General features: G+C 41.4%; 1 protein-coding gene across 1 annotated transcript in view; it reads right to left on the bottom strand.

The window, feature by feature from the left end:
- Positions 1-27,632, bottom strand: part of PLEKHM3 (pleckstrin homology domain containing M3) — a 291,262-nt gene that overhangs the window by 53,928 nt on the left and 209,702 nt on the right. Inside the window, exon 7 of the mRNA XM_077448491.1 lies at positions 24,923-25,080. Within this exon, the coding sequence (XP_077304617.1) occupies positions 24,923-25,080 (158 nt within the window). The remainder of the gene's footprint in view (positions 1-24,922; positions 25,081-27,632) is intronic.

The raw sequence follows: 27,632 nt of genomic DNA, 5'->3' as shown, positions 1-27,632 counted from the left end.
GGTGTTTCATTTTTTCAAAGATGTGATTTTCATATGACTTTGCTTACGCCCCGAGTCTCAGTGATGTAAAAGATATATGTGCCAAATTTCAAGAAGATTGGATCATATTTAGGGGTTGCACATATTGATCACTTTTATCAAAGCAAAGTCTGTGGGCTTCACTTGATAAGAAGTCATATACAACAATGCTGGATGAAGAAAGTCCCGTTCAAGGCTTTCTAGAAGAACAAGTGAAAATGGTTAACTACATTCAAAAATGTCCTAAAAGACGGAAGTCATCCAAGAGAAGACTACAATGAGTTATTACAACTCTCACTCCTGTACCTAGGAGGTTGGTCTAAAAACGACTTCAGTTTCAGGATCCCAGGGGCACTGCATAAAGCAGGGTGGATGGCAAAGGCAATATATGCACTTAAAATTGTCCTTTTCACAAAACAGTTGAATATTCCTGAACAACAATTGGAAGGAATGAAACGGGTTGCACATTTTGTCAACCTCATATATGTTCGCTTTTGGCATGAGACAATTGTAAGTTGATGGGCTCCAAAGAATGATTTGGATATGCTACAGCTTTTGAGCACTTATCCAGATGCAGACATCAAAAAATGTGCTCTCACAGTTGCTAAGAGACACCTTTGGTATCTGTCAGATACAAACGTAGGATTGGCTTTTTTGGACGAACGTATTACTCAGGTTGTTAGACATTCCTGGACATCGCTGGAGAGAGATGGGGCTCAGGTAAGTAATTAGGAGGCGCTGGGGTGGCTGCTACACACAAAAGGTATTTTTAAGTAATTAGGGGGTGCTGGGGTGGCTGCTACACACAAAAGGTATTTTATCTTAAGACCTTAAGGCCCTGCAGCCCCCCCCACCCCATAGCACCTTGTTCCCATGTTGATGAGGACAAGGGCCTCTTCCCGACAACCCTGGCTGATGGTTGTCGGGGTCTGCGGGGGGGCTTATCGGAATCCGGGAGCCACCTTTAATAAGGGGCCCCCAGATCCCGGCCCACCACCCTATGTGAATAGGTATGGGGTACATCGTACCCTTACCCATTCACCTGGGGGAAAAAGTGTCAAAAAAACACACTACACAGGTTTTTAAAGTAGCTCCGAAGTAGTTTTAGGTAGCTCCGGGGGTCTTCCGACTTTGGGGGTCTCTTCAGCACCCACCCCCCATGTTGAGGGCATGCCGCCTGGTACGGTTCAGCAGTTTTTTCAGCGTAGGGGGTTCCCCTTAAAATCCATACCAAGCGACAGGGCTCGCAAGGTGTCAATCTCACTGATGAAAGCTGCAAGATTGACTTCCCTTTCTAGTCCCGTCGTAACTGAAGTCACGTTCAAAATGAACGGACTTTAGTCCCTGTGTGGGCAAGTCCATTCATTTTGAAAGTCCGTCGGAACTCCGCCCAAAGTCCGTCGGGAAGTCCGTCAGACCTAGTCTGCCGGAAGGTCCGTTCATGTGTGGGCAAGTCCGCTCGTTCGGAGAGTCCGTCGGACCTCTGCCCAAAGTCCGTTGGGAAGACCGTCGGACCTAGTCTGCTGGAAAGCCCGGTCATGTGTACACGGCATTACAATCACTTTAAGCTGGAAGCTGACTGATCTCTATGCATAGCTAAACCTCTGAACCTGATTTTGCACTCTCCAGTTTTAGTAAATCAAACTTATTGTGTTGTCAACTCAAACAAGAAGTGAGTAGCTCACTGGATTTCTGGAAAGAACAATAGTTATTGTTTTGTACAACGTTTAAAAAAAAAGATAAACCTTGGGCTAATGTGCATGAATATTAAATCATAGTGTAGCGCTAGAAAAAGCAAACAAAAGTGACCTAATACATGACGATACGTGATCATACAATGTTTAACCAAACATTAAACACAAAAATCATAAAATGTGCAAAAAATACACCTTAAGTGCATAATTCATAAGTGTATATAGTAAAAAGTCCAAGGTAAAAAGAAAAAAAGAGTCTCTATATAAATGTTGATCCAATCCAAACGTGAGATAAAGGTCACCATCCACCTTCTTTAAATGAGACTAACATGCAGACACCATGTGGTATTCCCGTCACCTTTTAAGATAGAGGCTTACCAGATGTAATAGATCCAAACGAATGTACATTCGAAGGATCACAAGGGCTTGTGCACTCGTATGCGAGATTTCAAACGCAAATTTTCCAGGGAAGTAACGAATCAAACTATTCATTCAGGTGCCCCAGATAGTTGTTAAATCCTCAGCGGTAGAATCCAACTCAAAATGTTGAACCCATACAAAGAAAAATAAGGGCCACAATAGTGTAATTCCGTTTAAGAGAAAAATTTAATATAAAAGGTAATGAACTTACATGTAACCAAAGAATCAAGCGCTTATTCAATAAAAACAGTGCTACAGTAGGAGTCCCGACGGGTTTCGTCCTCCAAAGACGTCATCTGGGGTAACACTCCACTGTAACACACTTACTTTTATATCCAACCTTCCAATCTGGGCAAAAATTCCATCTGCCACAGGCAGATGGAATTTTTGCCCAGATTGGAAGTTTGGATATAAAAGTAAGTGTGTTACAGTGGAGTGTTACCCCAGATGACGTCTTTGGAGGACGAAACGCGTCGTCACTCCTACTGTAGCACTGTTTTTATTGAATAAGCGCTTGATTCTTTGGTTACATGTAAGTTCATTACCTTTTATATTAAATTTTTCTCTTAAATGGAATTACACTATTGTGGCCCTTATTTTTCTTTGTATGGGTTCAACATTTTGAGTTGGATTCTACCGCTGAGGATTTAACAACTATCTGGGGCACCTGAATGAATAGTTTGATTCGTTACTTCCCTGGAAAATTTGCGTTTGAAATCTCGCATACGAGTGCACAAGCCCTTGTGATCCTTCGAATGTACATTCGTTTGGATCTATTACATCTGGTAAGCCTCTATCTTAAAAGGTGACGGGAATACCACATGGTGTCTGCATGTTAGTCTCATTTAAAGAAGGTGGATGGTGACCTTTATCTCACGTTTGGATTGAATCAACATTTATATAGAGACTCTTTTTTTCTTTTTACCTTGGACTTTTTACTATATACACTTATGAATTATGCACTTAAGGTGTATTTTTTGCACATTTTATAATTTTTGTGTTTAATGTTTGGTTAAACATTGTATGATCACGTATCGTCATGTATTAGGTCACTTTTGTTTGCTTTTTCTAGCGCTACACTATGATTTAATATTTGTTAATGATTCACTGTTTTATATCCTTGTGATTGTGTTAGCAGCTTTTTTTTTGGTTCTTTTTTGGATAGCGCAGTGTCACAGGGTAACGTCTAATGTGCATGAATGCCAAAGATCTACTGCATATAGTTACATAGAAATCCAAGTACATTTTGCAGTGTGCTCAGCATGCTGTCGTCTATAGTGTGCCTGTGGTGTACACCTTTCTAAATGTGTTAGAAGCTTGTAATGCATTTCCGGACTACAATTTCTGTCATCGCAGATCAAATATTAGATTCTTGCCTCACAATTCTTTTCTTCAGCCCTGGTGGAGCTTTTGAGGAAAAATGTCACCCTTTGTGTTATTCTTGTGTCATTCAGCCGGGCAGCTGAGACAAAGCAGAAATGTGATTAATGAAATGGGTCTGTATGTTTACTTTAGAACATTTCTGTATGAGAACACTGATATAATCCGTGTACACAAGAAAATCAGTAGGAACACCTATGGGTCACTAAAATATAATGATCCATCACCTACAGTGTTTCATGTAGTGGGAATGTTCACATATAAGCATATATTTTATGTGTTTCCTTCATGTTCTTTCTAATGCTCTTTAAACAACTTTTAAAGATTTTTTTTTTTTTTAGCCGTGTTGTGCTTCGTTTTTACAGTTTCCAAGGATACAAGCAGGTCAGAAGTTCACAGAAAGTTTTCACTGCTACTTGACTCTTAACATACGTTTATATGATCCTTACTGCATTTTAACAGTCATATTGCAACATGCTATATTGTGTAAAAATCCATATTGCTTTGTATACAAGTACACACTTCTGAATGGACACACTGATAATAGCAACAAATAATTTAAAGAATAAGTTTACCTTCGGGAACATGTTACACGCTCCACCCGTTTTTAAGGTGGAACATGTAAGATGTTCCCGCTTCTGCAGCTCTCCCCTGATCTGTGACAGTGGGCTGGGGATCTTCCCCCCACATCCACTGTCACAATTGAGGCTGGGTTCACACTATGTGCAGAATGGCTCACAGCAGGGGTTCTAGTGCATCCCCATTCACCATTTTCAGGTCTGAATTTTTGCCTGAATTCAGACCTGAACTGGAGCCAAAGACACACAGGACCCTTCTGCTGTGCGCACAGCGGCTGCTCAGGAGATGTGTGAACTGGCTCTATTGAGGGCCGCTTACACTCTCCTGTCCAAGCAAAATGGATGGGGAGAAACCCACATCCAATTCGCATAAGTGTGAACACAGCCTCAAAAAGAGCATGATCATGCAGGCCTCCACCCGCACGGCCATGTCACTCATTCGCAGAGTCCGGTGAATGAATGCCTACAAGTACCCTTTGCGGCTGATGACTTGTAATTCTCAATGAACAAAGAGGGCGCTGATGAACATTATAAGTTCATTGATTCTTCCTGGACTGAAGTAACTGCCTGCTCGTATCAGAGATATGCACAGACAGCTACAGTGACAGTCTGCAGGAGCCTGACACTGCATCTGTGATCTGCTAATCGTGGGTACAATGCTTTACAGACACCTAAGAAAAAAATAGAACATGTATATTTATTTACCTGCAAAAAGTAATTTAAAGTAAAGTAAAAAGTAATTTTTTTCTTTAAAGATGAACTTATCACTTATAGCCCACCTAAAGTCTAATGCTGCGTAAACACGACTGGACTTTCCATCAGAATAAACTGGCGGTCTTTCCGACGGAGTTTCCAACGGAGTTCCCGCAGAACGGACTTGCCTACACACAATCAGACCAAAGTCCGTTTCGAACGTGACGACGTACAACGGGACTAGAAAAGGAAGTTCAATAGCCAGTAGCCAATAGCTGCCCTTGCATCGTATTTAGTCCGTCGGAATAGCATACAGATGAACGGTTTTCCCGATAGGAATTGATTCCATCGGAAAGATTTAAAACATGTTCTCTTTCTAGGTCCATATAAAGGAAATGTTTTACATGCCAAATCGATTTGTATTTTTGTTCATCCAGTCCTGAGATTTACACAGCACAGTCAGATGGACAGCACAACCTTATTTGTTAAGGTTAGAACAAACAGTGGTGTACCCTCCCTGCCCCCTGACTGTGATTGAACAGTGAAAGAGCAGCATCAGACTGACAAGATCATCTCTCTACTCACATTGGTCTCTCTTCCTGTCACCTCGTACCTTATCACACATTTCCTTGCAGCTTACTTTCCTGGACCTTAAGTCCTGGTTCACACTGGTGAAATGCAGGAAACCCTGCGATTCAGTTGCGATTCCCACATCGCACCTGATTTGCACACTAGTTCACACTGACATCTGCAAAACGCTGGGGGTGTCAATGTAAAGTTAATGACACTACTAGATCGGTTTGCAGATTGCAGTGCGAACTGTGAATTGGTGCAGGAATTAGATTGCATAGGTGTGAACACCCATGTGATCCGATTCCAGTGCGGACCAAAAAAAGGATCCTGCACCATTTTGGTGCAAATACAATGAGATTTCAGCCATATAGTCTGTATGGCTGAATTTGCATCGCACAGACATCACATGTGATCTGCACAGCAACGCAGTGGGAATCACATGCGATGTCTGTGATAGCACAAGTGTAAACCCAGCCTAATATTGCCACTCCTACCCTCGATGTTGCAAGAGATTGATACCATGCGCACATGGGGTCAGTCATTCAGGCACAGCCAGAGTGTGCCAGCAAATAGCATTTAACAGAACACTGCAAGCAGACAGATAAATGTTTGATATAGAATGCCTCTTCTGCAATAAAGAGCTGCCTGTTTTTTTTACTAGTTAAATTCAGCTCCACTTTAAAATGATTGCAAAGTATTTTTTTTATTTAATAATAAACAGTTTTATACTTACCTGCTTTGTGCAATGGTATTGCACAGAGCGGCCTTGAACCTCCCCTGCTCGGGTCCTCTGCCAGTGTTCTGGGCTCCTCCCACTTGTGTGTCTGCCCTCATAGCAAGCCACTTGCCACTGGAGCAAATGCACAGGCTCGATCCTGAGCCGGGCTGTGTGTGTCCATAGACACACACAGTCCAGCTCAGACCTACCCCTGCTCCAATGGCTTCTGCTGCTATCGGCAATGCCTGTGAGACCAGGAGTGAGGGACTTGCAGCCAGGCACATTGCTACATAGTTAGTAAGGTTGAATAAAGACACCAGTCCATCCAGTTCAACCCGAGTGTCTACAATTGTCCCTATACCTTACACACTCACATCGGTCCCATCTGTCCCTACCTACTGGATCATTAAAGGGCTCAGGTAAGTGTTAGGGAGGGGGAGAGGGGAACAGATAGTGTAAGGTTTTTTCTTACCTTAATGCACAGAATGGTGTACAGTGCAAACATTTTAGGCACTTGTGAAAAAATATTGCAAAGTGAGTATGCTTTTAAATAATACTAAAAAGTCAACATTTCAGGGATGTAAGGACCTCCTTTCTCAAGAACCTGCTACCTAATTTACCATCTATACCATCTGAGCACATATTTCCTTTATACAATGACTACCACAGCTCATCCAGGTATAACTTTAGCCCCATACACACTATCAGATTATCTGCTGAGTTTTTCCTTCAGATTTACCAAAACCATGTAGTAGAAGGGCCTGCCTGGTTTTATACACATTGAAACTCCTAAGGTTTGTCCTCATATTATATGGTTTTGGTAAATCTGAAGGAAAAACTCAGCAGATAATCTGATAGTGTGTATGGGGCTTTACAGTGCTGATCTTCCCGTGGGTTGCAGTGGAGGAAGCAGCCATCAGTGCACCATTCAGGAAAAAGGGTGGAACGCTACTCGTGAATGTGGCCTAAGACAGTACTGCTCCAACCATGCCCCTGACATGTTTCGCCCTGTACACTGGGGCTTGAACACAGAGGTTCATAATATACAAATGCTATGCTTGCCTTCCCGATGAAAGGGGCTGTTGACCTATATAACATGTTTCAGAAATGGCAAGGAACTCTTCACCCAATCCTGATATGGATTATGGGGAGAGCACTGTGATATGAGATACAGAAGCTTTTGTATGCAGTTACTATAAGTATTGCAAAAAACTTTTTTTTTTTACTAAACACAGTTGTTTCAATATTTGTACAAATTTGAGATTTTATCTTACTCTTTGTGGTACCAATAAAGTCCTGACATTTTCTAGTTAGGATATTTAATCAGATATTCATATAGGATGTGGTATCGGACAAAAATAATATTTAAATTGGTTGTTAAGCCACTATCTTCAGTACACACCAACATTCTCTTGGTTTAAAAATGTAAGCTGCCCCAGTGTCTGTGCTTTGTAAATAAAATGCAGCTATATACCTTATTTCAGAGCACCGCTCACGTGACCGACCGCCTCTCCCCTCTCTTGACCTGGCAGCTGCAGTGGGCGAGGCTGAGAATCCCCCGCTGTCAGTCAGGAGGGGGGGAGGAGAAAGGTGGCTGGTCACGTGATCACAGAGCCATGCTCTAAAATCAGGTATATAGCTGCATTTTTTTTTATAAGGCACAGGCATTGGGGCAGCTTACATTACTAAACATGGAGTATAGCATGAAACTAACTGTCGTTTCAGCAGCAGGAGGGGGGGGGGGCAGCCACTGACACAGAGAAGCAAGGCGGGGGTGGGGGTGGGGGAGGAGGAGGACAGAGGAGAACATAGCAGGTCTGCAGGTGACAGAGGCACATAAACTGGCCATGGTGTCAGGGCTCAGCAGCTATGATAAACCGCGGTCAGTTTACAGGGGGGGAGGGCAGAACCAGGCAGATCAGCTAGGTATTTCAGGTGATTCAGGGGGGCAAATTGCACAGCACAAGCACTGTGCTGTTGTTCATGCTTTAAAAAAAAGAAAATCCATTTTTTTTAAGGTAACAAACACGTTAAAGGCTTCCTCAGTCTAGACTCCTTTCTTCCACCTGTTCTCCATTTTATAGTTAATAGATATTGTATTTGTCAACAGAGGCAACACGCTTTAACCACTTGACCACTGGGCACTTAAACACCCTTAATAACCAGACCAATTTTCAGCTTTCGGTGTTCTCGCATTTTGAATGACAATTACTCAGTCATGCAACACTGGACCTATATGAAATTTTTGTCCTTTTTTTCACACAAATAGAGCTTTCTTTTGGTGGTATTTAATCACCGCTGGGTTTTTTTTTTTTGTGCTATAAAAGAAAAAATACCGAAAATTCTGTAAAAAAACGAATTTTTCTTTGTTTCTGTTAGAAAATTTAGCAGATTAGTAATTTTTTCTTCATAAATTTTGGCCAAAATTTATACTACTACATATCTTTGGTAAAAATAAGTACAAATTGGTGGATATTATTTGGTCTTTGTGAAAGTTATAGAGTCCACAAGCTATGGTGCCAATATCTGAAAATTGATCACACCTGAAGGACTGACGGCCTATTTCAATTCTTGAGACCCTAACATGCCAGAAAAGTACAAATACCCCCCAAATGACCCCTTTTTGGAAAGAAGACATTCCAAGGTATTTAGTAAGAGGCATGATGAGTTTTTTGAAGTTGTCATTTTTTCCCACAATTCTTTGCAAAATCAAGATTCTTTTTACTTTTTTTTTTTTTTTTCACAAAATTGTCATATTATCAGGTTATTTCTCACACACAGCATATGCATACCACAAATTACACCCCAAAACACATTCTGCTATTACTCCCGAGTATGGTGATACCACATGTGTGAGACTTTTACACAGCGTGGCCACATACAGAGGCCCAACATGCATGGAGCGCCATCAGGTGTTCTGGAGCACCCAGGACAATTCTGACATTTCTCTCCTACATGTAAAAATCATAATTTATTTGCTAGAAAATTACATAGAACTCCAAAACATTATATATGTTTTTTTAGCAAACACCCTGGAGAATACAATGGTGGTCTTTGCAACTTTTTATCTCGCACGGTATTTGCGCAGTAATTTTTCGAATGCTTTTTTTTGGAAAAAAAACTGTTTTGTGCTTAAAAAAAAAAAAAACACAGTAAAGTTAGCCCAATTTTTGCATAATGTGAAAGATGAAGTTACGCTGAGTAAATAGATACCTAATATGTCACTCTTCAAAATTGCACACGCTCGTGGAATGGCGGCAAACGTCGCTACTTAAAAATCCCCATAGGCGACGATTTACATTTTTTTTACTGGTTATATGTTTTGAGTTACAGAGGAGGTCTAGGGCTAGAATTATTTCTCTCGCTCTAACGTTCGCAGCGATACCTCACATGTGTGGTTTGAACACCGTTTTCATATGTGGGCGGGACTTACGCATGTGTTCGCTTCTGCATGCGAGCACATGGGGACAGGGGCGCTTTAAAAAAAACATTTTTTTTTATTGTTCATTTTACTTTATTTATTTTAGTTTGACATTTTTTTCCCCAAAAATAATTTTTTTGATCACTTTTATTCCTATTACAAGGAATGTAAACATCCCTTGTAATAGGAATATGGCATGACAGGTCCTCTTTACAGTGAGATGTGGGGTCAATAAGACCCACATCTCACCTCTAAGCTGGGAAGCCTGAAAAAAAAAAAGATTCTGGCTTTGATCGTATTAGCGATTCGGTAGAAGCACGGGAGGGCGGCGGGAGATGTCTATGGCTGGGTATTGCAGGGTATCACCGACTATGGCTGGGTATCTCAGAGCATGGTGTTGCAGAGTACTGCGTTGCAGAGCATTGCAGGGTATTGGCGGGTGTTGCAGAGCATTGCAGAGTGTTGCAGGGTATTGGCGGGTGTTGCAGAGCATTGCAGAGTGTTGCAGGGTATCGGCGGGGGTTGCAGAGCATTGCAGAGTGTTGCAGGGTATCGGCGGGGGTTGCAGAGCATTGCAGAGTGTTGCAGGGTATTGGCGGGTGTTGCAGAGTGTTGCAGGGTATTGCAGAGCGTTGCGGAGTGTTGCAGGGCATTGCGGAGTGTTGCAGGGCATTGCAGAGTGTTGCAGGGCATTGCAGAGTGTTGCAGGGCATTGCAGAGTGTTGCAGGGCATTGCGGAGTGTTGCAGGGCATTGCGGAGTGTTGCAGGGCATTGCAGAGTGTTGCAGGGCAATGCAGAGTGTTGCAGGGCATTGCAGAGTGTTGCAGGGCATTGCAGAGTATTTGCAGGGAATTGCAGAGTATTTGCAGGGAATTGCAGAGTAATGCAGAGTATTTGCAGGGAATTGCAGAGTAATGCAGAGTATTTGCAGGGAATTGCAGAGTAATGCAGAGTATTTGCAGGGATTTGAGGGGTTAATTTTCGGTGAGCAGCGATGTGGGCACTGCAGATGCAGCCCACATCGCTGCTGACACCGATCTCTTCCCCCTCCGCTGTACCGATCGGTACAGAGAGGGGGAGGGAGGAACCGGCGTCATAACATGACGCCGGCTTGTTTACAAGTGATCACTCCGTCATTTGACGGAGCGATCACGTGGTAAACGGCCGCGATGAGCGGCCGTTTACCGTGATTCGTGATGCGCCGGGTCCACTGGACCCAGCGGTCACGGATGCTCTCGTGTGCGCGCCCCAGGGGGCGCGCGAGAGCAGAATTCTGGGAGGCCGTTAATTAACGGCCTCTTAGAGTTAAACAACCGCCCTGATGCCGTTAATCGGCAATGGGCGGTTGTTAAGTGGTTAAAGTGGTTTTAAAGGCTTAAGGTTTTTTTTTACCTTAAAACATCCTCTGCATTGAGGTAAAAAAAAAACTTCTATTTCAACCCCCCACAGCCCCCACTACTTACCTGACCCTGATCTTGATCCAGTGCCTGTGCCTGGCAGCAGCGACATTGCTCTTTCTTCTCACTGGACATGGAGGCAACAGCTTGAGCCATTGGCTCCTGCTGCTGTCAATTAAATCCAGTGAGGATGGAGCCAGAACAAGCCTGTAGCATGCAGAGTGTCTGAAGTGTCAGCATTCCTTATCTCTTTACTTACGGTATTTTAGGGTCAGTGGCTTAGACTGTAATGAAGCATCAGCATAATATGTATACAACTAGAATTTCTGGGGAGTTCAGAAATGAAACCCTACATCATTTTGAACTGATAGATGTACTTTAAGACCCCTTTCACACTGGGGGCGTTTGCAGGTGCTATAGCGTTAAAAATAGCCCCTGCAAACCGCCCTAAAACAGCTGCTCCATTCACTCCAGTGTGAAAGCCGCGGTGCGCTGGCAGGGCATCAGAAAAAGTCCTGCCTGCAGCTTCTTTGGAGTGGTGAAGGAGCAGTGAACTCACCGCTTCTCCACATTGAAATCAATGGGGCAGCGCTGCTATACCGCTGGCGGTTTTGCGGGTGGATTTAACCCCTTTTCAGCCACTAGTAGGGGGGTTAAAAACGCCCCCCCCCGCTAGTGGCCGAATAGTGCCACTAAAACGGCCCTAAAAATTTCACCGATTTAAAGCTGATGCCCAAGGAGGCACAGTGTGAAAGGGCTCTAAATAAGAAAATGCAGAAATTGTGCATATGGCTATATTGTGGGCCCTGATACAAATGTTTATAGTTGTATTAACCACTTCAGCCCCGGAAGATTTGGCTGCTCAATGACTGGGCCATTTTTTGCGATTCGGCACTGCGTTGCTTTAACTGACAATTGCAGGTTATGCAACCAAACAAAATTGGCGTCCCTTTTTCCCCACAAATAGAGCTTTCTTTTGGTGGTATTTGATCGTCTCTGCAGTTTTTATTTTTTGCGCTATAAACAAAAAACGAGTGACAATTTTGAAAAAAATAAAAAAACACAATATTTTGTACTTTTTGCTATAATAAATATCCTTGTTTTTTTTTAAAAGCTGATTTCTTCTTAGTTTAGGCTGATATGTATTCTTCTACATATTTTTGGTAAAAAAAAAAAAAAAAAAAAAAAATCACAATAAGCGTATATTGATTGATTTGTGCAAAAGTTATAGCGTCTACAAAATAGGGGATAGATTTATAGCATTTTTATTATTATTATTTTTTTTTTTTACTGGTAATGGCGGCGATCTGCGATTTTTATCGGGACTGCGACATTATGGCGGACACATTGGACACACACTGACACATTTTTGGGACCATTGACATTTATACATCGATCATTGCTATAAAAATGCACTGATTACTGAGAAAATGGCACTGTCAGGGAAGTGGTTAACACTAGGGGGCGATCAAGGGGTTAACTGTGTTCCCTGCTATGTGTTTCTAACTGAAGGGGGAGGGGACTGACTAGAGGAACTTATGGATCATGGTTCCTAGATAATAGGAACACACGATCTGTCACTGCTCTCAGAACAGAACAAGGATTTGTGTGTTTACACACACACTTCTGTGTTCTGTCTCTCATGCTCACGATCGCTTGTGGCCGGCATTCATCGTGACCATTGACCACGAGCATCGGCAACCCCGCAGTGCAGCGGGCGCGTGCCTCTGGTGGCACACACCTGCTATCCCGATCCTGGGAGCCGACGTATAGCTACTATAGCCATGTGGGAGGAGGATGTCGTCCATGTTTGTTATAGGCCCCAGCTTGAGCTGTGGGCTAAGTACATCGATGACATCCTCCTCCTATGGGAGGGTGACCGTGAAGACTTGGAGGCCTTCATGGAGTTTTTGAATTCCAATACTAGGGGGATTAGTTAAAATTTTGAGGCTAGTCATTCTAGTATCAATTTTTTGGATTTGACTGTTTCTAAGTCCTCTGACCAATTTGTCACTTCCACCTACTTTAAGAGCACTGATAGGAATTTGTACATTCCGACTGATAGTTGCCACCACCAATCTTGGCTAAGGTCGATACCAAAGAGTCAGTTTTTGAGGATCAAACCAAACTGTACAAATTCGGAAGCGCTTTTTGGACAAGGGGTATGCAGATGATATGCTGAAAACCACCCTTGAGGGTGTAAAGGCTATTGACAGAGGGGACCTTTTGAAAGAGAAGGTTAAATCGTCTCAAAATGACCAAACTACTTTTGTCCCTTTTATAACCACCTATTCGGTACAACATTTTGGCATAAAAAAAAAGAATCATCAATAAACATTGGCATATTTTGAATAATGACCCTGTCCTAAATACGATTCTACCAGATAGGCCTTGGGTCATATAAAAAGGGGCCCCTTCACTTAGAGATAGGCTGGCACCTAACATTTTAAACCCTCCGGTTTTAAAGAAAGGCTTCTAACGGGTTTTTATCAGTGCCGCAGATGTCGGGTTTGTTGTCTCAATGGTTGCTCCCATAGACAAACTCAAACATTCGTTTCATCTAGCACATTACGTGAGCATACCATTGAACCTTTTATTACGTGCTCAACGGAATGGGTCGTTTATTTACTCCAATTCCCTTGCGGACTTCAGTATGTAGGGAGGACTAAGCGACCCCTTTTTGTTTGATTAAACGAACATATTACCAATATTAAGAATGTTTTTCCCAAACATTCAGTATCAAAGCATTATCTTTTGACTCACAATAAGGATCCTGCCAAAACAATATTTCTAGGTATAGATAGATATAATGTACATTGGAGGGGTAGCTCTCTTGTTAGAAGTATATCGAGGCTCAAAATGTCTTGGATCCATCGTTTAAAGTGTTTTACCCCGTTTGGCCTCAACATAGACGTGGACGTCAATTCATTCATAGACAATTCTTGAAGTATTCAGATTGGATTATGCTTGTGGATATTTATCAAATTTTACCTTATTTCCATTTATATTTTTTATACATTTTTGCACATTTTTATGGTAACTTTATTGTTTATATGGCAACAATAGTGATATTTGGTTTTTCTATTGAGAAATATCCTGTAAACTCGTGAGTTGAGAGGGTGAATAGTCCATCCTCTTGTACTCATAGGGTTCAGAATGGTGTGTGTTATGTTCTGTTGTTCATATATTTTTATTATTTTTTATTCCATTTTTATTTCTATATATTATTTATTTTTATTTCATTTCATTTTCTTCATATTCAATTTTATTTTTATTTTTATCTTTACCTTTTTGTATTCACTTATTTCTACTTTTTTATTTTTATTTATTTTTATTTTCATCTTCTATTTTTATGTTTATTTTTATTTTATATATGAATTAATTTATCAATTTTTTTCATGTATTTTTTTTGTATGGATTACTGAGCTATGATCACACCGATTGTATTTTGAAAATATTTTTTCTAGATAATTTTTCTAATTGTTTTTCAAATTTTATTTACTAATGATTGATTGTTTTTATTAATTATGACTACGGTGTACATATAAGCCTTCTATTTAAGAAAATTATGTAATTTTGTATATGAACTTTCTAACTAGATGTTTGACTATTACATATTAATTTAAAGGTATTGATTTTTCCAGTTTAGGCACATATATATTTTGTGTGCAATTTTATTTTTTATTACTTATTTCTTTGACCCGTTTCCTATTTGCCATTCTTTTTGCCATTTTCCATTATGGCGGATGTGATATCGCAAGTCCGCCATGTTTGTTTACATCTTCACCCTCAGCTCAGATCGAGGCTTCGTTTATTTGGAACTGTATTTAAACGTGGTGCGTCAGCACATCGCCCGTACCCCAGACAACGTCATTGTGTGACAAAACGTGAGTAGGGTGGCTAGGATGGTCTGATGCAGTCACGTTGGGATCTTGAGAGAACGGGTGCTCGCTTGCCGGCCGGCATACATGCTGTTTTTACTCTTTGTCTGTAAGTGTTTCCATTTATTATACATTAAAGCTATTTATCAGGTTTACACTATGGGAAGTCCCTCTGTTTTTTTATGTTTGAGTGACCATTACTCCACGATTGAAAGTTTCCCTGGCTTACCATTGGGTGTGTATTCCTGACCTGCTGTCTTGCTACATGATACACTACTAGATCTACTACTGGGATCCTGTCAGGTATTATTTGCGAGCTATTGACACTTGCCATCTGTTAAGCGTGTATTTTTTGCGATGTCTACACTTTTGGTGACGGAAGATTGCACGATTTGTTTCATGTATTATTTGGACTTTATTTGAGATTTTTTTCACTTGGGACTTTGCTCATTTCATTTATTTATTTTTCATTTATATATATTTATTAATTCAATAATTTCTAATATAAATTTTCACCAATTGGTATCCTATTCTCCCAATTTTATTTATTACTCTCACTTGAATGTTTGATCATATTTTTGTTCACATAAGAGATTCATTCAATAACTAAGGTTACTCATATGACGGGAATAATTAGTATTAGCACAGCTTTTTTCTACTGTATTTGGTGTGTATCACACTTAATAGCTGCTGCTATATATGTTTGTTTACTTCTCAGTAGGTAGTTAGGAGTGCAGTATTTTTTTCCTTTTTATTGGTATGGCTTGCGGGATTGTGCCGACCTGCCTCAGTAAAATGACGACGGCTGGTCAACAAGCAGTTAATGCAGCAAAGTTTTAGTGTGATAATGATGATAGCATAGAAAATGTTATGCTTGTATTTAAACAAAAAATAAAAAAACCTTAGCAGTTACCTACATAAAATGGTATAGAGCTTCCACTTTCTCACACCCCATGAATTTCTATTAGTCCATCACTGTTTCAATGACCAATAGAAACCCTTGGGAGGCAGGAAGGGATGGGCAACTTCCATCACTACGTGAAAGTACTGGAGTTCTGCTTGATCAAAATAGCCTTCATTTGGGTGTAAATGGGCCAATGAAAGCTATGTGTGTAGAAACCACTAGGTCTTTATACTTGCTAGCAGCTTTTTATGGCAGTGAGCAGTTATATGTTTAAAGAGGAAGTAAACCCCTTCAAACCACTTTGACCTACAGGTAAGCCTAGATTAAGGCTTACCTGTAGGTCCAAGCAATATCTCCTAAACCTATATGGTTTAGGAGATATTTGCCCGAAAATGGGCACCGCTGTCTACGGCGCATGCGCCGTAGACAGCGGCGCGCAGGCGCACTAAATGCGGCAAATCCAAGAATGGATTTGCCTAATTTGTCGACTCCCGTGCGCATGCGCGGGAGTGACGTCATCGCGGCTTCGCCGAATGGCAGAGGCGGAGCTGCGAGACGCGACTCCCGTGCGCATGCGCGGGAGTGACGTCATCGCGGCTTCGCCGCTGTCATTGGTCGGAGCTGCGAGACGCCACCAGCAAGATGGATGCGGCGGACTACAGGGATCAGCGGCGACTTCGCTGGCTCCTGTGTCAGGTAAGTGACACATAATGAGCTACTATGCGATGCATAGTAGTCCATTATGCTTTACCTTTGCAGGGAAAAAAAGAGGAAGTAAACCCTGATGGGTTTACTTCCTCTTTAAAGTCACCCAGTCATTGTAATTTAGTCGTTTTAATATGCTTTTCTGCATTTACACAAAAAATCAGCCAATATATTTGACTAACATAATTGTTTTAAATATGCAAAGCTAAAGGCAGACAAATAAATTTGATGTGAATTAAGGAAACAGACTTTGGGTAATGGCTTTCATATTCAAACAAATATTGTTTATATACCCATACTCCAAGAAGGAACTGAAGGACCTGTAGCTTTTCTACTGGCAGCTTACAATAATTTATGACTGCACAAATAGTTTCATAAGTTGAATGAACTTCAATGTTTACCTGTTATAGAATTCCTATGTTTCACTAATTGTTTTTTAAATGGGAATTCTCCCAAGATAGCATTCCTTTATGTGTTGCCCTCTCAAGTTGCCGTGACTCTTATGGAGGGCCTGAGAATAGATGGACAAATAAGACATCGAGTTTTCATCAAGTTCATTTATTCAGCAAGAATACTACAGGAATCACATTGTTTTAGGGGGTCTTTCCCCTTCGCTGTTGGTTGATGAAGGGGAATTACCCCCAAAAACATCATACAGTATATAAAATGGGACACTCCTTACGCTGCTGTTGAGAGAAGGTATTATTTCCTGATCTTGCTGTGCTATATACACACCTTTCTGCAAAACTGACAAAACCCAAGACGCAGTCAACTGTCTCCTCTTTTCTCACCCCTGTCCCCACTCTGCATGATTTGGCAGGTCCCCCTTTCTCAGCCATCATCAGCTGCTCCTGTCCAATAAACTCCTAAGCTGTGACCAACTCTCCACAGCATGGTCTACCCTTCTCCACAATCAGCTCTCACTCTGTTTCCGGCTTACTGCCCTGGTCCATGATCAGTTTACTCCAGCATCCCTTATTTCTCAAGAACCACAGCTCTGCCTCCTGTCCCAGTGATTCAGGGTCAGCTAATTCTTCTTCCTCTCTTCATCATTTCAGACATGATCAGCTACCATTTCGTCTTCTCTTGCATCCTATGTACTCAACATTTCTGTGCTCCCGTTCTCTGTTTTGCTCTGTTTTTTTTCAGTAATTCCCCCCTCCATTCCCAGCTCTCAAGTCAGCCTCCTCTATTCCCTTGCTCTATATTTCTTCTTGTTCTGACCTCTAATGAGATACTTTTTCTTCTTCCCTTCTTCCTGGACTGTGGGTATCCGCTACAAATAAGATGGTACTTTTGATCAAATATTCATATGTCAAAATTGTACACATGGATGTGTGATTCTACAGTAATCCATATTACTTGTACTTATTACAATTACTTATACTTTTAAAAATTAGAAGCCCCCAAATTATCCAGCCTAAAGTGGATGTAAGCAATATATATACCCTGTGAAGTGACTAGCCTCAGATGATACAAGGATAAAAACAAACCCTCCTACATAACTTGTACCTGTTTATCTTCAGCCCTCTCTCTTCTACATCAGTTCAAAGTCCAGAATTTAAAGCGGAGGTCCACCCTAAAGTGGACCTTCCGCTCATTGGAATCCTCCCCCCCTCCGGCGCCACAATTGGCACCTTTCAGGGGGGAGGGGGGTGCAGGTACCTGTACAGTACAGGTATCTGTACCCACTTCCGGAGTAGATTCTGCAGAAGGTACGCCCCTTTCCGCAGAATCGACGCCCCTTTCCGAAAGTCCCCCGCTGCCTGCTGGGAAACACACAGATCCCAGAGACAGCGGGGACCATCCTTATTGCGCAGCGCGACTCACGCATGCGCAGTAGGGAACCGGGAAATGAAGCCGAAAGGCTCCACTTCCTGATTCCCATACCCAAGATGGCGGCGGCAGCACCCGAGAGACGATCGAGAGATCGGCTTCGGGTGCCGACATCGCGGGCGCGCTGGGCGGGTAAGTGTCACTATTTTAAAAGTTAGCAGCTGCAGTATTTGTAGCTGCTGGCTTTAAAAAAAAAAAAACGGCGGACTCCCGCTTTAAACAGATTTTCTTAACTTTCAGAAAGCAGGGAGCAGGGATCTGAAGTCACACAATGCGTAGCTCAGTGATGAGAGCACTGAGAGCTGATTGGAATGAAGATACATACACCTCTCTACACAGCACACAGAAAACATTCATTACTCTATTCCTTGGATTCAGGAGAACATTTGATTGTATATATAGTTTTTCATGTCTGTTTTCATTAAGTTATTTGGAAGTGCTTTGCATATTTAATGTAGGAGCATGTTTGAAAAACATGTCTTACGTGTGTTGTACTGAGATGGCCCCAACTGAATGGACTTCTAATCCACTAAAACCACACAGCACACCACAATGCACATCACTGTATTACCATATGTTGTAGTGTATTGTAACTCATGCGCACCACTTTATTTCCTTGGGATACCATTGAAATTGAATGTCCCCCCCCCAGCATCCTTTATAGGAGACCCCCACTTCTCCCCAGCCTTTAGAAATAGCAGCACTTTCTGTATATGGAAACTATGCAACCTCATTACTTTGAAATCCCTAAATAATAAATTTCACCCTTTTTCAGACTTATGCGAACAATACAATCTCCTTATATCAGAATTACCCCATTACACTCAAATTGAAAAATTCGACAAAAAATACTTCTCTCTAACTCTACAACCCCCTTATTCCCAATTTGAAAAAATCGGCATCTCTTCACCAAGAGATTGCGGGTTGGGCTCTCGTATTTACCACTGCTTAAATTCTCTGAGAAAAGTCAAAACCAATGCTTCAATGGGAAATTGACTTGGACCCATCTTTTACACTACCAGAATAGACCACTATGTTCCAAAACCTACTGAAATGTACTCCCTCAATTTCAGCGAGAGAAACAGCCACCAAAATACACACCAGATGGTACCTAATTCCATATAAAATAAACTAATTTCATCCATTTGTATCTCTCACATGTTTCAGGGGATGCCCAGATCAAGGTACCATCTTACATACCTTCTGGAACTGCAAAATTTTGAAACCCATATGACTACAAGCAGCTGCTAAGATTGAACATATTATAGGTAAAACGATTCCCCTCACACCTAAGATGTGTTTATAGTTTGCACCTATACCTAATGTACCCACACAACATAATAGACTATTACACACACTGTTTAACTCAATCCACTGGATGATAGCTTTTAATTGGCATCAACAGTCCCTTGGTCCCAGGTATTGAGTAGAATGGAACAAATAAAACTCTCAGAGTGTATCCACCATACACTCTTTGACAGCATGCACATTTAAAAAAAAAATGGTACCCTTGGGACATACCACTTCCTTAAATATCACTTTATATAGCCTAATAATACAGATCAGTATAGAAAAAAATGAGTTTTAAATTATATAACCTGATAGGAAAAATTCATACTTAGATCTCACCATTATTGTTCTTATGTTGTATTGCCAAGTTCTTTTTATATATACAAGTCACCTCATATTAAGAACATACTTGATATATTGGATATACCCATGTTTCTGTGACACATTTGTACTAAACTATGACCTTCTACAATAATAAATACCGTTCGTAAACCAAAGAAATTGAATGGTTCCACAATGCAGTAACACATACTGTATAAAATATGTGCATTGCCTCAGAGCATAGGCTCAGGTGTAAAGGGGCCCTTAATTATGAGTATAGTATTTGTTCTAGAAGCAAATGCTAGTAGAGAACACCGTTTTTGCAGCCAGATGGAAGAAGGCACACTGCATGGTGAATCTAATTATTAAAAGAAACCAGTCACCTTGCCAATTAAGGGTGAACTGGCACTTATTTTGAAAGGCCACCTGCCACTAATACCTAATTGACTCTAATTCTTTATAAGCGTTGGTCAATGCTAAAGCTTCGACAAGGTAATGACCTTCTCTTCTCCTCCATATGACATGTTTGGGCCTGGTGATGGGCTGCTTGGGCACCAAGCACTGCATCCTGGGGAAAATTATCAGCCATTTGAAAGAATCTGAAAGACAAATGGAGCGTCTAGGCGTCCAGCAACTGTGAGCATCAGTGGTAGGGGGTGTCATGTTGTCCAGAATGGCCAGGGGTTTTTCTTTTTATATGATAATCAGGGTCATACTGAAATCAAGGACCACTTATTGTAACATGCAACTGATTTCAGCAGGCCAAATAGATGGAAGTACCTTTGCATGAATCTCCACCAACCTGTAGAATAAACCTGTAGCCTCCTAGCTTTTTGGTATTCGCAACAATATTTATCATTCGCTAAATTAGACAGAATCAAACACATGTTAGGGAAGCAAGCAAAAGATACCATAGTCTATGGCTGCTGTACCAGCTTTCATTTAATGTAGTAGATGGTTTGCTCTTGTAAACATTTCAACCAAGACAACCTCATTATTTAACATTATATAAATGGTCAAAGAAGTGTGGAAGGGTTAGAGAAAGGGGTCTTAAACAGGCGGGCCTCCAGCTGTTTCAAAACTACAAGTCCCACAAGGCATTGCAAGGCTGACAATTACAAGCATGACTCCCACATGCTGAGGCATAATGGGACTTGTAGTTTCGCAATAGCTGGAGGGCCTCCGGTTTGAGACCCCTGGGTTAGAGCCTTTGAGTGTCTACGTATCCATTGTGAACTTTTCCTTTTACCTAATGCCTATTGGATGGATTTCAGACAGAACAGAAGGCGAAGGAGAATATCCCAAAGGGGAAGCAGACAGTAATACAAAAGTAGTTATTTTAGGAACTTTAGTAACCCCTTTAATTTTATTTCACCGTTTGTCTCCCCATTGGGTGATTTCCCTCACTTCCTGTCCAGGTGAAAGGAAAAGGGTGCAATTTAGTTATTTAAAAACTCACAGAGCTTCTAACCTTTCCTCCACTTTTCAAAACAAAAATAAAATACTTTTAGGTAGAACTGGGCTTTAATATACTATATTATACATTACAGTATTTTAGTTAATATCTTTCCTACAGTCTGAGAACCTCAAAACATTTTGCTTTTAGCTAAAGCTATTTTTTCCACAAGTGTTAAACCTAAGTAGCAGCTATGTCTCCTTCTAACATTCACAATGCTCCAAACACTGTTTGACGGCTGATCTAACTTGCAGCATACAGAGTGAAGTGTTTGTATAAAGTAAGAGGTAGAACTATAGTAATATTCCATGTACAGTGATTATGTGTGCCTGAAACAATAACAGATACTCAGTTGCACATGTGCAACTTTTCAATCATTCTTTATATGGTGCAGCTACATATTATGTTTACATTACAGGCTGACATTTGTAATCATAAGCTAGAACTGATGATAGGCTTATTTTAAACCAGTGTAAAGTCTTCTTTTCTACCCTGGGGAAATGTTTCTTTGTACAGAAAATACAGATGCTTAAAGTGGTCCTTTCCCCCTAACACTAAGGCTGGGTTCATACTGCTGCGGGGGGAGATCCGGATGTGATTCGCACCGCAAATCACATCCGATCTCCGTAGCGATGCGAGTTCAGCCATACAGATAGTATGGCTGAATTCGCATCGCTCCCGCAGCAAACTCGCACGGGACCCTTTTTTTGGTCCGCAACAGAATCGGATCGCATGGGGGTTCACACCATGCGATCCGATTCCTGTGCGAGTCGGCAGATCGCACTGCGATATGCGGACGGATCTGGGGGTGTCATTAACATATCATTGACACTCCCAGCCGTCCGCATAGGGCAGTGTGAACTGCCGGCGGGAGTAATGCGATGCGGGAAAACGCCGCGGATTTGCGGCGTTCCCGCATCGCAGCGGTGTGAACCCGGCCTAAACCTGTTGTATGCACCTGGGAAGCCTATTCCCCAAACATCCTCAAGTCAGTTGATATATCAGTAGGGCCTGTTCACACTTGAGCGATTTTCTGCTTGAAGCTTGAAAACGCTCAAAAAGCCAAATCCCATTCATTTCAATGGCCCCTGTTTAGGCCCCATAGACTTCAAAAGAAACGCCTAATTTGAAAGTTTTGTCGCTCATTTTCTGCTCAAACAACAGCCTTCCACCCCTAATTTCCCCTCCCTCTCCTTCCTCTAGTGCTTTCTACTGGCTAAGCAAAAATGCCTGAAGCTGTAAATCACTTTCAAAAAAGTGTAAAACACTTTAAATGATAAAAAAAAAAGGATGCCCGAAAAACGCCAGTAATTTGCCACCTCAGGTATGAATGGAGCCTTAGGCATCATGCACATGACTGTACAGGGGTCGTACAGCATGCCGAGCCTGCGTAATCACTCTCCCAGTACTTACAGCTCTGCTTTAAGATGAATTAGAAGATCTGGCTTTATCCAGTTATGCGCTCAGGGTTGCATAAAGCACCCGCACAGGAACATAGGATTGCAGATAGTGTGAGAGCACCTCTGGGAGCAGAGGGGAGTACAGAAGACTATTCCAGGAAGTACAGGGAGAGAGAGCTTTCCTTTGGTGGTATTTGATCACCTCTATGTTTTTTATTTTTTTAAATGAAAAAAGACCAAACATTTGGGAAAAAAACAACCTATTCAATAATAAAAAAAAAAAAACAATCAAATTTCTTCATAAATTTAGGTCAAAATGCATTCTGCTACATGTGCATATTAATTGGTTTGTGTGAAAGTTATGGCGTCTACAAACTATGGTATATATACTGGAATTTACAAAAATATAGATGCTATGTTGTAATGGCAGTGACTTATAGCGTGACTTTGGTAGGATGGCAGGCAATCTGGAGCTAACAGACACTATCTGGGAGGGTCACTGACATCACTAGTGACACTAATAGTGATCAGTGATAATATTGTACACTAGGACTGGCTGGGAAGGGGTTAACATCTAGGGACAATCAAGGGGTTTTCTGTGTGCCTAACAATGTGTAATGTGTGTTGCCTTTGTTTTACTATCTTGCAGTTTTTCAGGTAGAAGAAACAGCCAGATCGCTGTTCACAGTACACAGAGTTCTGTGTTTTTGTAAACACTGAACTCTGTCTGTGATTGGTCACAGGCGATCAGCTGACTTCAGCCAAAACCATTGGTTGAAATCAGTTGCCAACTCATGCCATTACCAATCAGAGCATGGGTCGGCAGGGGGTGTGTGCTTGCACGCTCCAAACCTGGAAGAAAGGCGGCCCAAAATACAACTGTGGGCGGGAGGAAAGTAGTTAAATGATTGCATTCAATTGCTGTAACTGCACCTACTGCTAACAAGTGCATAAAACCAAGTACATGCAATCTCCATTCATAGATATTGTCGGTAAATGGGTTGTACACCTTTAGGACCTATTGGAACACTGATTGCGAGCCAGGTCTTCTCGTTCAACATTGGTACCTGACCTCCCTAATGCTCTTTTGGCTGAATGGGTACATATTCTTACAGACACACTGTCATTATTTTTGTAGAAAGCCTTCCTATTAATGCTCATAGCTTTGGAAAAGGATGTCCACCAAGCTCATATAGGTGCGATGGGCATTACAAAACTTTTGTCCATATAATATATGTATTTACAAATGAAAAAACTGAAAAAATATTTCATTTATTTAAGCTAAACTCTAGACAGATAGACAAGACAAACGCATTAATGTAGCATTACATGTTTGTTTTTTGTTTTTTTAAGTAACTGTATTTCACCAAGTATCAGCCTCTCGCTTTTCTTGTATAGTGCCTTGAAGAGAACAGCCTGGTCAGATGACCTGTCAAAGCAACATGACCAAGCTATCCTTCCACTATAGTGTGTTTTCCTTAGCATTATGATAGCACTGTAACAGAACCACAGACTCCATACTGCTCCCTGAATTTAATGAAAGACTCTCTAATTTTTATTAATTATGAATTAATAATTTAAAGAATGCCCTATGTGTTGCTCACCATCATGGAAACCCTATCCTCATTGTGAATTCTGGTTGTATTCAAATCATTTGTTGAGTGGGGGGCTTTTCATCAGCATGAACTAGGAAACTGGTTAGGGCTGAGGTTCACCATCCAGCACGGCAATGACTCTACACAGATAAAAGCACTGAACTGGTTTAAAATCAAGAATCTGAATTAGACTGGCTTTGTGAAACCTAGACTTCAATCCAATTGGGAATATGTGGCAACATTTTAACATTTATCTGAGAGAAGCAGACAAGATAAACGGGCAACACTGCAAGCCACTGGGGTGGCTTGAGAGGCAGTTTATAGGCAATATTTTTAGCGGTAAAATGCCTAAAAAGTGCCTCAGTGTGAAAGGGGTCTTAATTAAGCATTTTAGACTTGCAAATTTTAAACACTTTTCCAATTTTGGTGAAAAGTGGTAAAATCTATAGTTTTGTTTAGCATGAAGCATTTGGCTCAACATCTTGTTAGAAAACAACTGATACTCACTGGCTTTTTTCAGTTGAGTAAGAACGTACTATAAAGCTTGCTGATGACTATCAAACATAGATGGTGATAAAAAGACTGCTTATTTACCATTATTTACCATATTGCACTATCCTGTATGAAGCATGAAAATTTACCTGCTTGTAGAATTCTCCTCAAAGGGATACAAGATCTCTCCATTGTTGCATATTTCACAGATGAAGCCTTTCTGACTACAGAGACTGCAACTGTAAACATGGGATGTGGCAAACTTGATCACCTTCATGAGAAAGGGAGCCAACTTGCCTTCAACAACCTGTGTAAATAAAATATAAACTGTGAACTTCCTTAAAACTACAAAAATATTTATCGGTGTTTGTTATGGTTTTACCAGCAGCATGTACACATTATACAGATTAAGGACAAATTTCATAAAACCAGATAGTCTGTTTCACCACCTTAAAGTGTACCTGTGGCAATGCTACAGAATATAAAGTATTTACATATTTCGGATGTAAGTAAGCTTTAAAAAAAGTCCTCACAGGACTGCACACAGTTGCCATTGCAAGTATGCAACCCCCTCTGCCAACTTTCTTAGGTTAAGAAGGGGCAGTCTGAGGAGTTAACATTTCGGCTCAACCACCTATTTTAGTAATCCTTGGATGCATGTGTGAACAAGCCCTTGTTGTAAAGTTAATTTGTCAAGAATGTGTTAATACTTGAATGATCATAGGCTGGCCTCAGATTCATTTTAAAATGATTTCCTTAGCTATTCTGTTTTAAGGAGTTAAGGCTTATAGTAAATGTATCAAAATATGATGTCATATTATGGCTCAGAAATTCTTAAGATGTAGACAGGATACTTTGTCAGTACTCCTAGGTTACATCAAAAACAGTGTCATTTCAGACTCTATCTTGTTGCCAATTGGTACGGTACATCTCTATATTCTCATTCAATTCTGGATAAACCATGCTCCTGTTCCCCTGACGACGTGCTGTGACGCGAAACGAGTTGGCCGGTGCCGCGAATGTGTAACGTCTTTCATGCTCCGATGATGCCGGCTGTCAGCAAGGCTCCATGCGGTTTAAATGCTTTTTATTGTCCTAAATCAAGTGAGCACCTTGTGGTGTTTTTAACAATAAAACGCATACTAGAAGTATTCATGCTATGTGTGGCCTATGTTTCTTTTCCTCTATGGCAGCTGTCTGAGTTGGATCCACAGTTGTGGCGTTGGTATTGAGAAATATCATATGTTGAGACCTAATGGACCATACTGATCCCATTCAGAGACACACCCGAAGGGATCCATTATTTCTCATGTGTGTTTAATCTCTGTAATTGGGGATCACAACCATCTGGTAAGAGGCTTGATTATGGTGGAGGGTACGTGTGTTTGGTGGAATTACCTAACAACTCACAGGGTTTGCCACCCGGTGGGATATATCATTATCTTGAGAAGAATTATATACGCCTTCATTCCACAATATGCATTAATTTCTATTGGCACATGGACTTATTTTCACATTGAACTTTATGAATTATTCAATTCACCGTTTCATTGTAGCTTGATACATTTTCAGCATTTCATTTTTTGCATAGTAACCAAAAGCGAACAGGATTAGAAACTTGTCAGGGTTATACTGCTGTCTGTATACAAAGGGGATATCACTCATTCTGTCTAGATGATGGGTGTTCACATAAACTATAACAACTCCTTGCTCCAGCCAACTCTACTGAAAATGCTTTGTTGGCGTCTTCTGCCAGCATCAATAGTAACATTAAGCTGGCAACTCGGTGCAGTCCATATAATCCAAATCTTTATTGGCTACATACTAAAACACACTTGTAGCAAGCTTGTTACTAGTATGTATCTGTTTTAATATGTAGCCAATAAAGATTTGGATTGTATGGACTACACCGAGTTGCCAGCTTGATGTTACTATGAATCTGATCATCTTAGTGCAGGAGCACTACAGCCAGAACACCGGTCCTCAGCCACTAGAATCTGAATTGGTAGTTGCGCTTGGGTATTGTTTATTTGCTCTTCTGTCAGTAGTCTCCTGCTACTAAAGGCTGTATTGTTTGCACTGAAGTTTTCTTCTGCTGCAATCTTTGCCCTGGCCTTACTAAAGAGTATTGTTGTTTCCCTGACTATGATTTGCTTTCAATTTCTTCTCTGTTTTCTTAATTATGCAACTGACTCCTGGTATAGAAAACCAAATGGGCCAGTTTAAACTTTGGCTTGGACCATCTCCAAGGATTGCTTGGTGTCAAGACAACTGTTAGAAATTACTCATGCAGATCACAGACTGAGTGAAGAAGGATTAGAATGCTTTCCCGTCGCAGCTGATGACGCGGCGTACGTGAGCGAGGAGAGGTGAGGGGAGGGGCTCGACTACGGCACCCTCATGTGTGGACGGAGGAAATCCCGCTATACCAGCGGGTGCGGAGCGTGGTGAGAGAGCGCTCGGCTCCGGGAAAACGAAGCAGTCCTCACCTGTTGACGGCACCCCCCCCCCCCCCCGCCGGTTCGCCGGTCTGCCTGCCTGCTCGCCTGCCTGTCTAGCCGCCGGGGTGAACGAAAGTGAAAGTGAAATGCGAGGCAAGTTGAAACAGAGGTATCAGCGTGACTAGGAGAACTCCATCTGGCGGCAGGTAGAAGAAAGGAGGCTAACCGGAGACGGAGGAGCCCCTCCTGGATCCCCCCCTTCTGCTTTCTCCCCCTTCTGATCTCTCAAAGGATGATCGCCCTGAAAAGGCTGAAAAGGCTGGACCCTGAATGGAACAGGAAGAGCTGGAAATAAGGTCAGATCGTTACTGGGCTGTATCTCTGTTATGTAGATCAAGAAGTGACAGAATAATGGACT

Source organism: Lithobates pipiens, unplaced genomic scaffold (genome assembly GCF_037356315.1).
Source record: "Lithobates pipiens isolate NorthernLeopardFrog02 unplaced genomic scaffold, aLitPip1_a1.2 Scaffold_22, whole genome shotgun sequence".
In the NCBI taxonomy this organism is placed as follows: domain Eukaryota; kingdom Metazoa; phylum Chordata; class Amphibia; order Anura; family Ranidae; genus Lithobates; species Lithobates pipiens.
The sequence above is the reverse complement of the archived record's forward strand: the minus strand, read 5'-3'. Positions and strand labels throughout refer to the sequence as shown.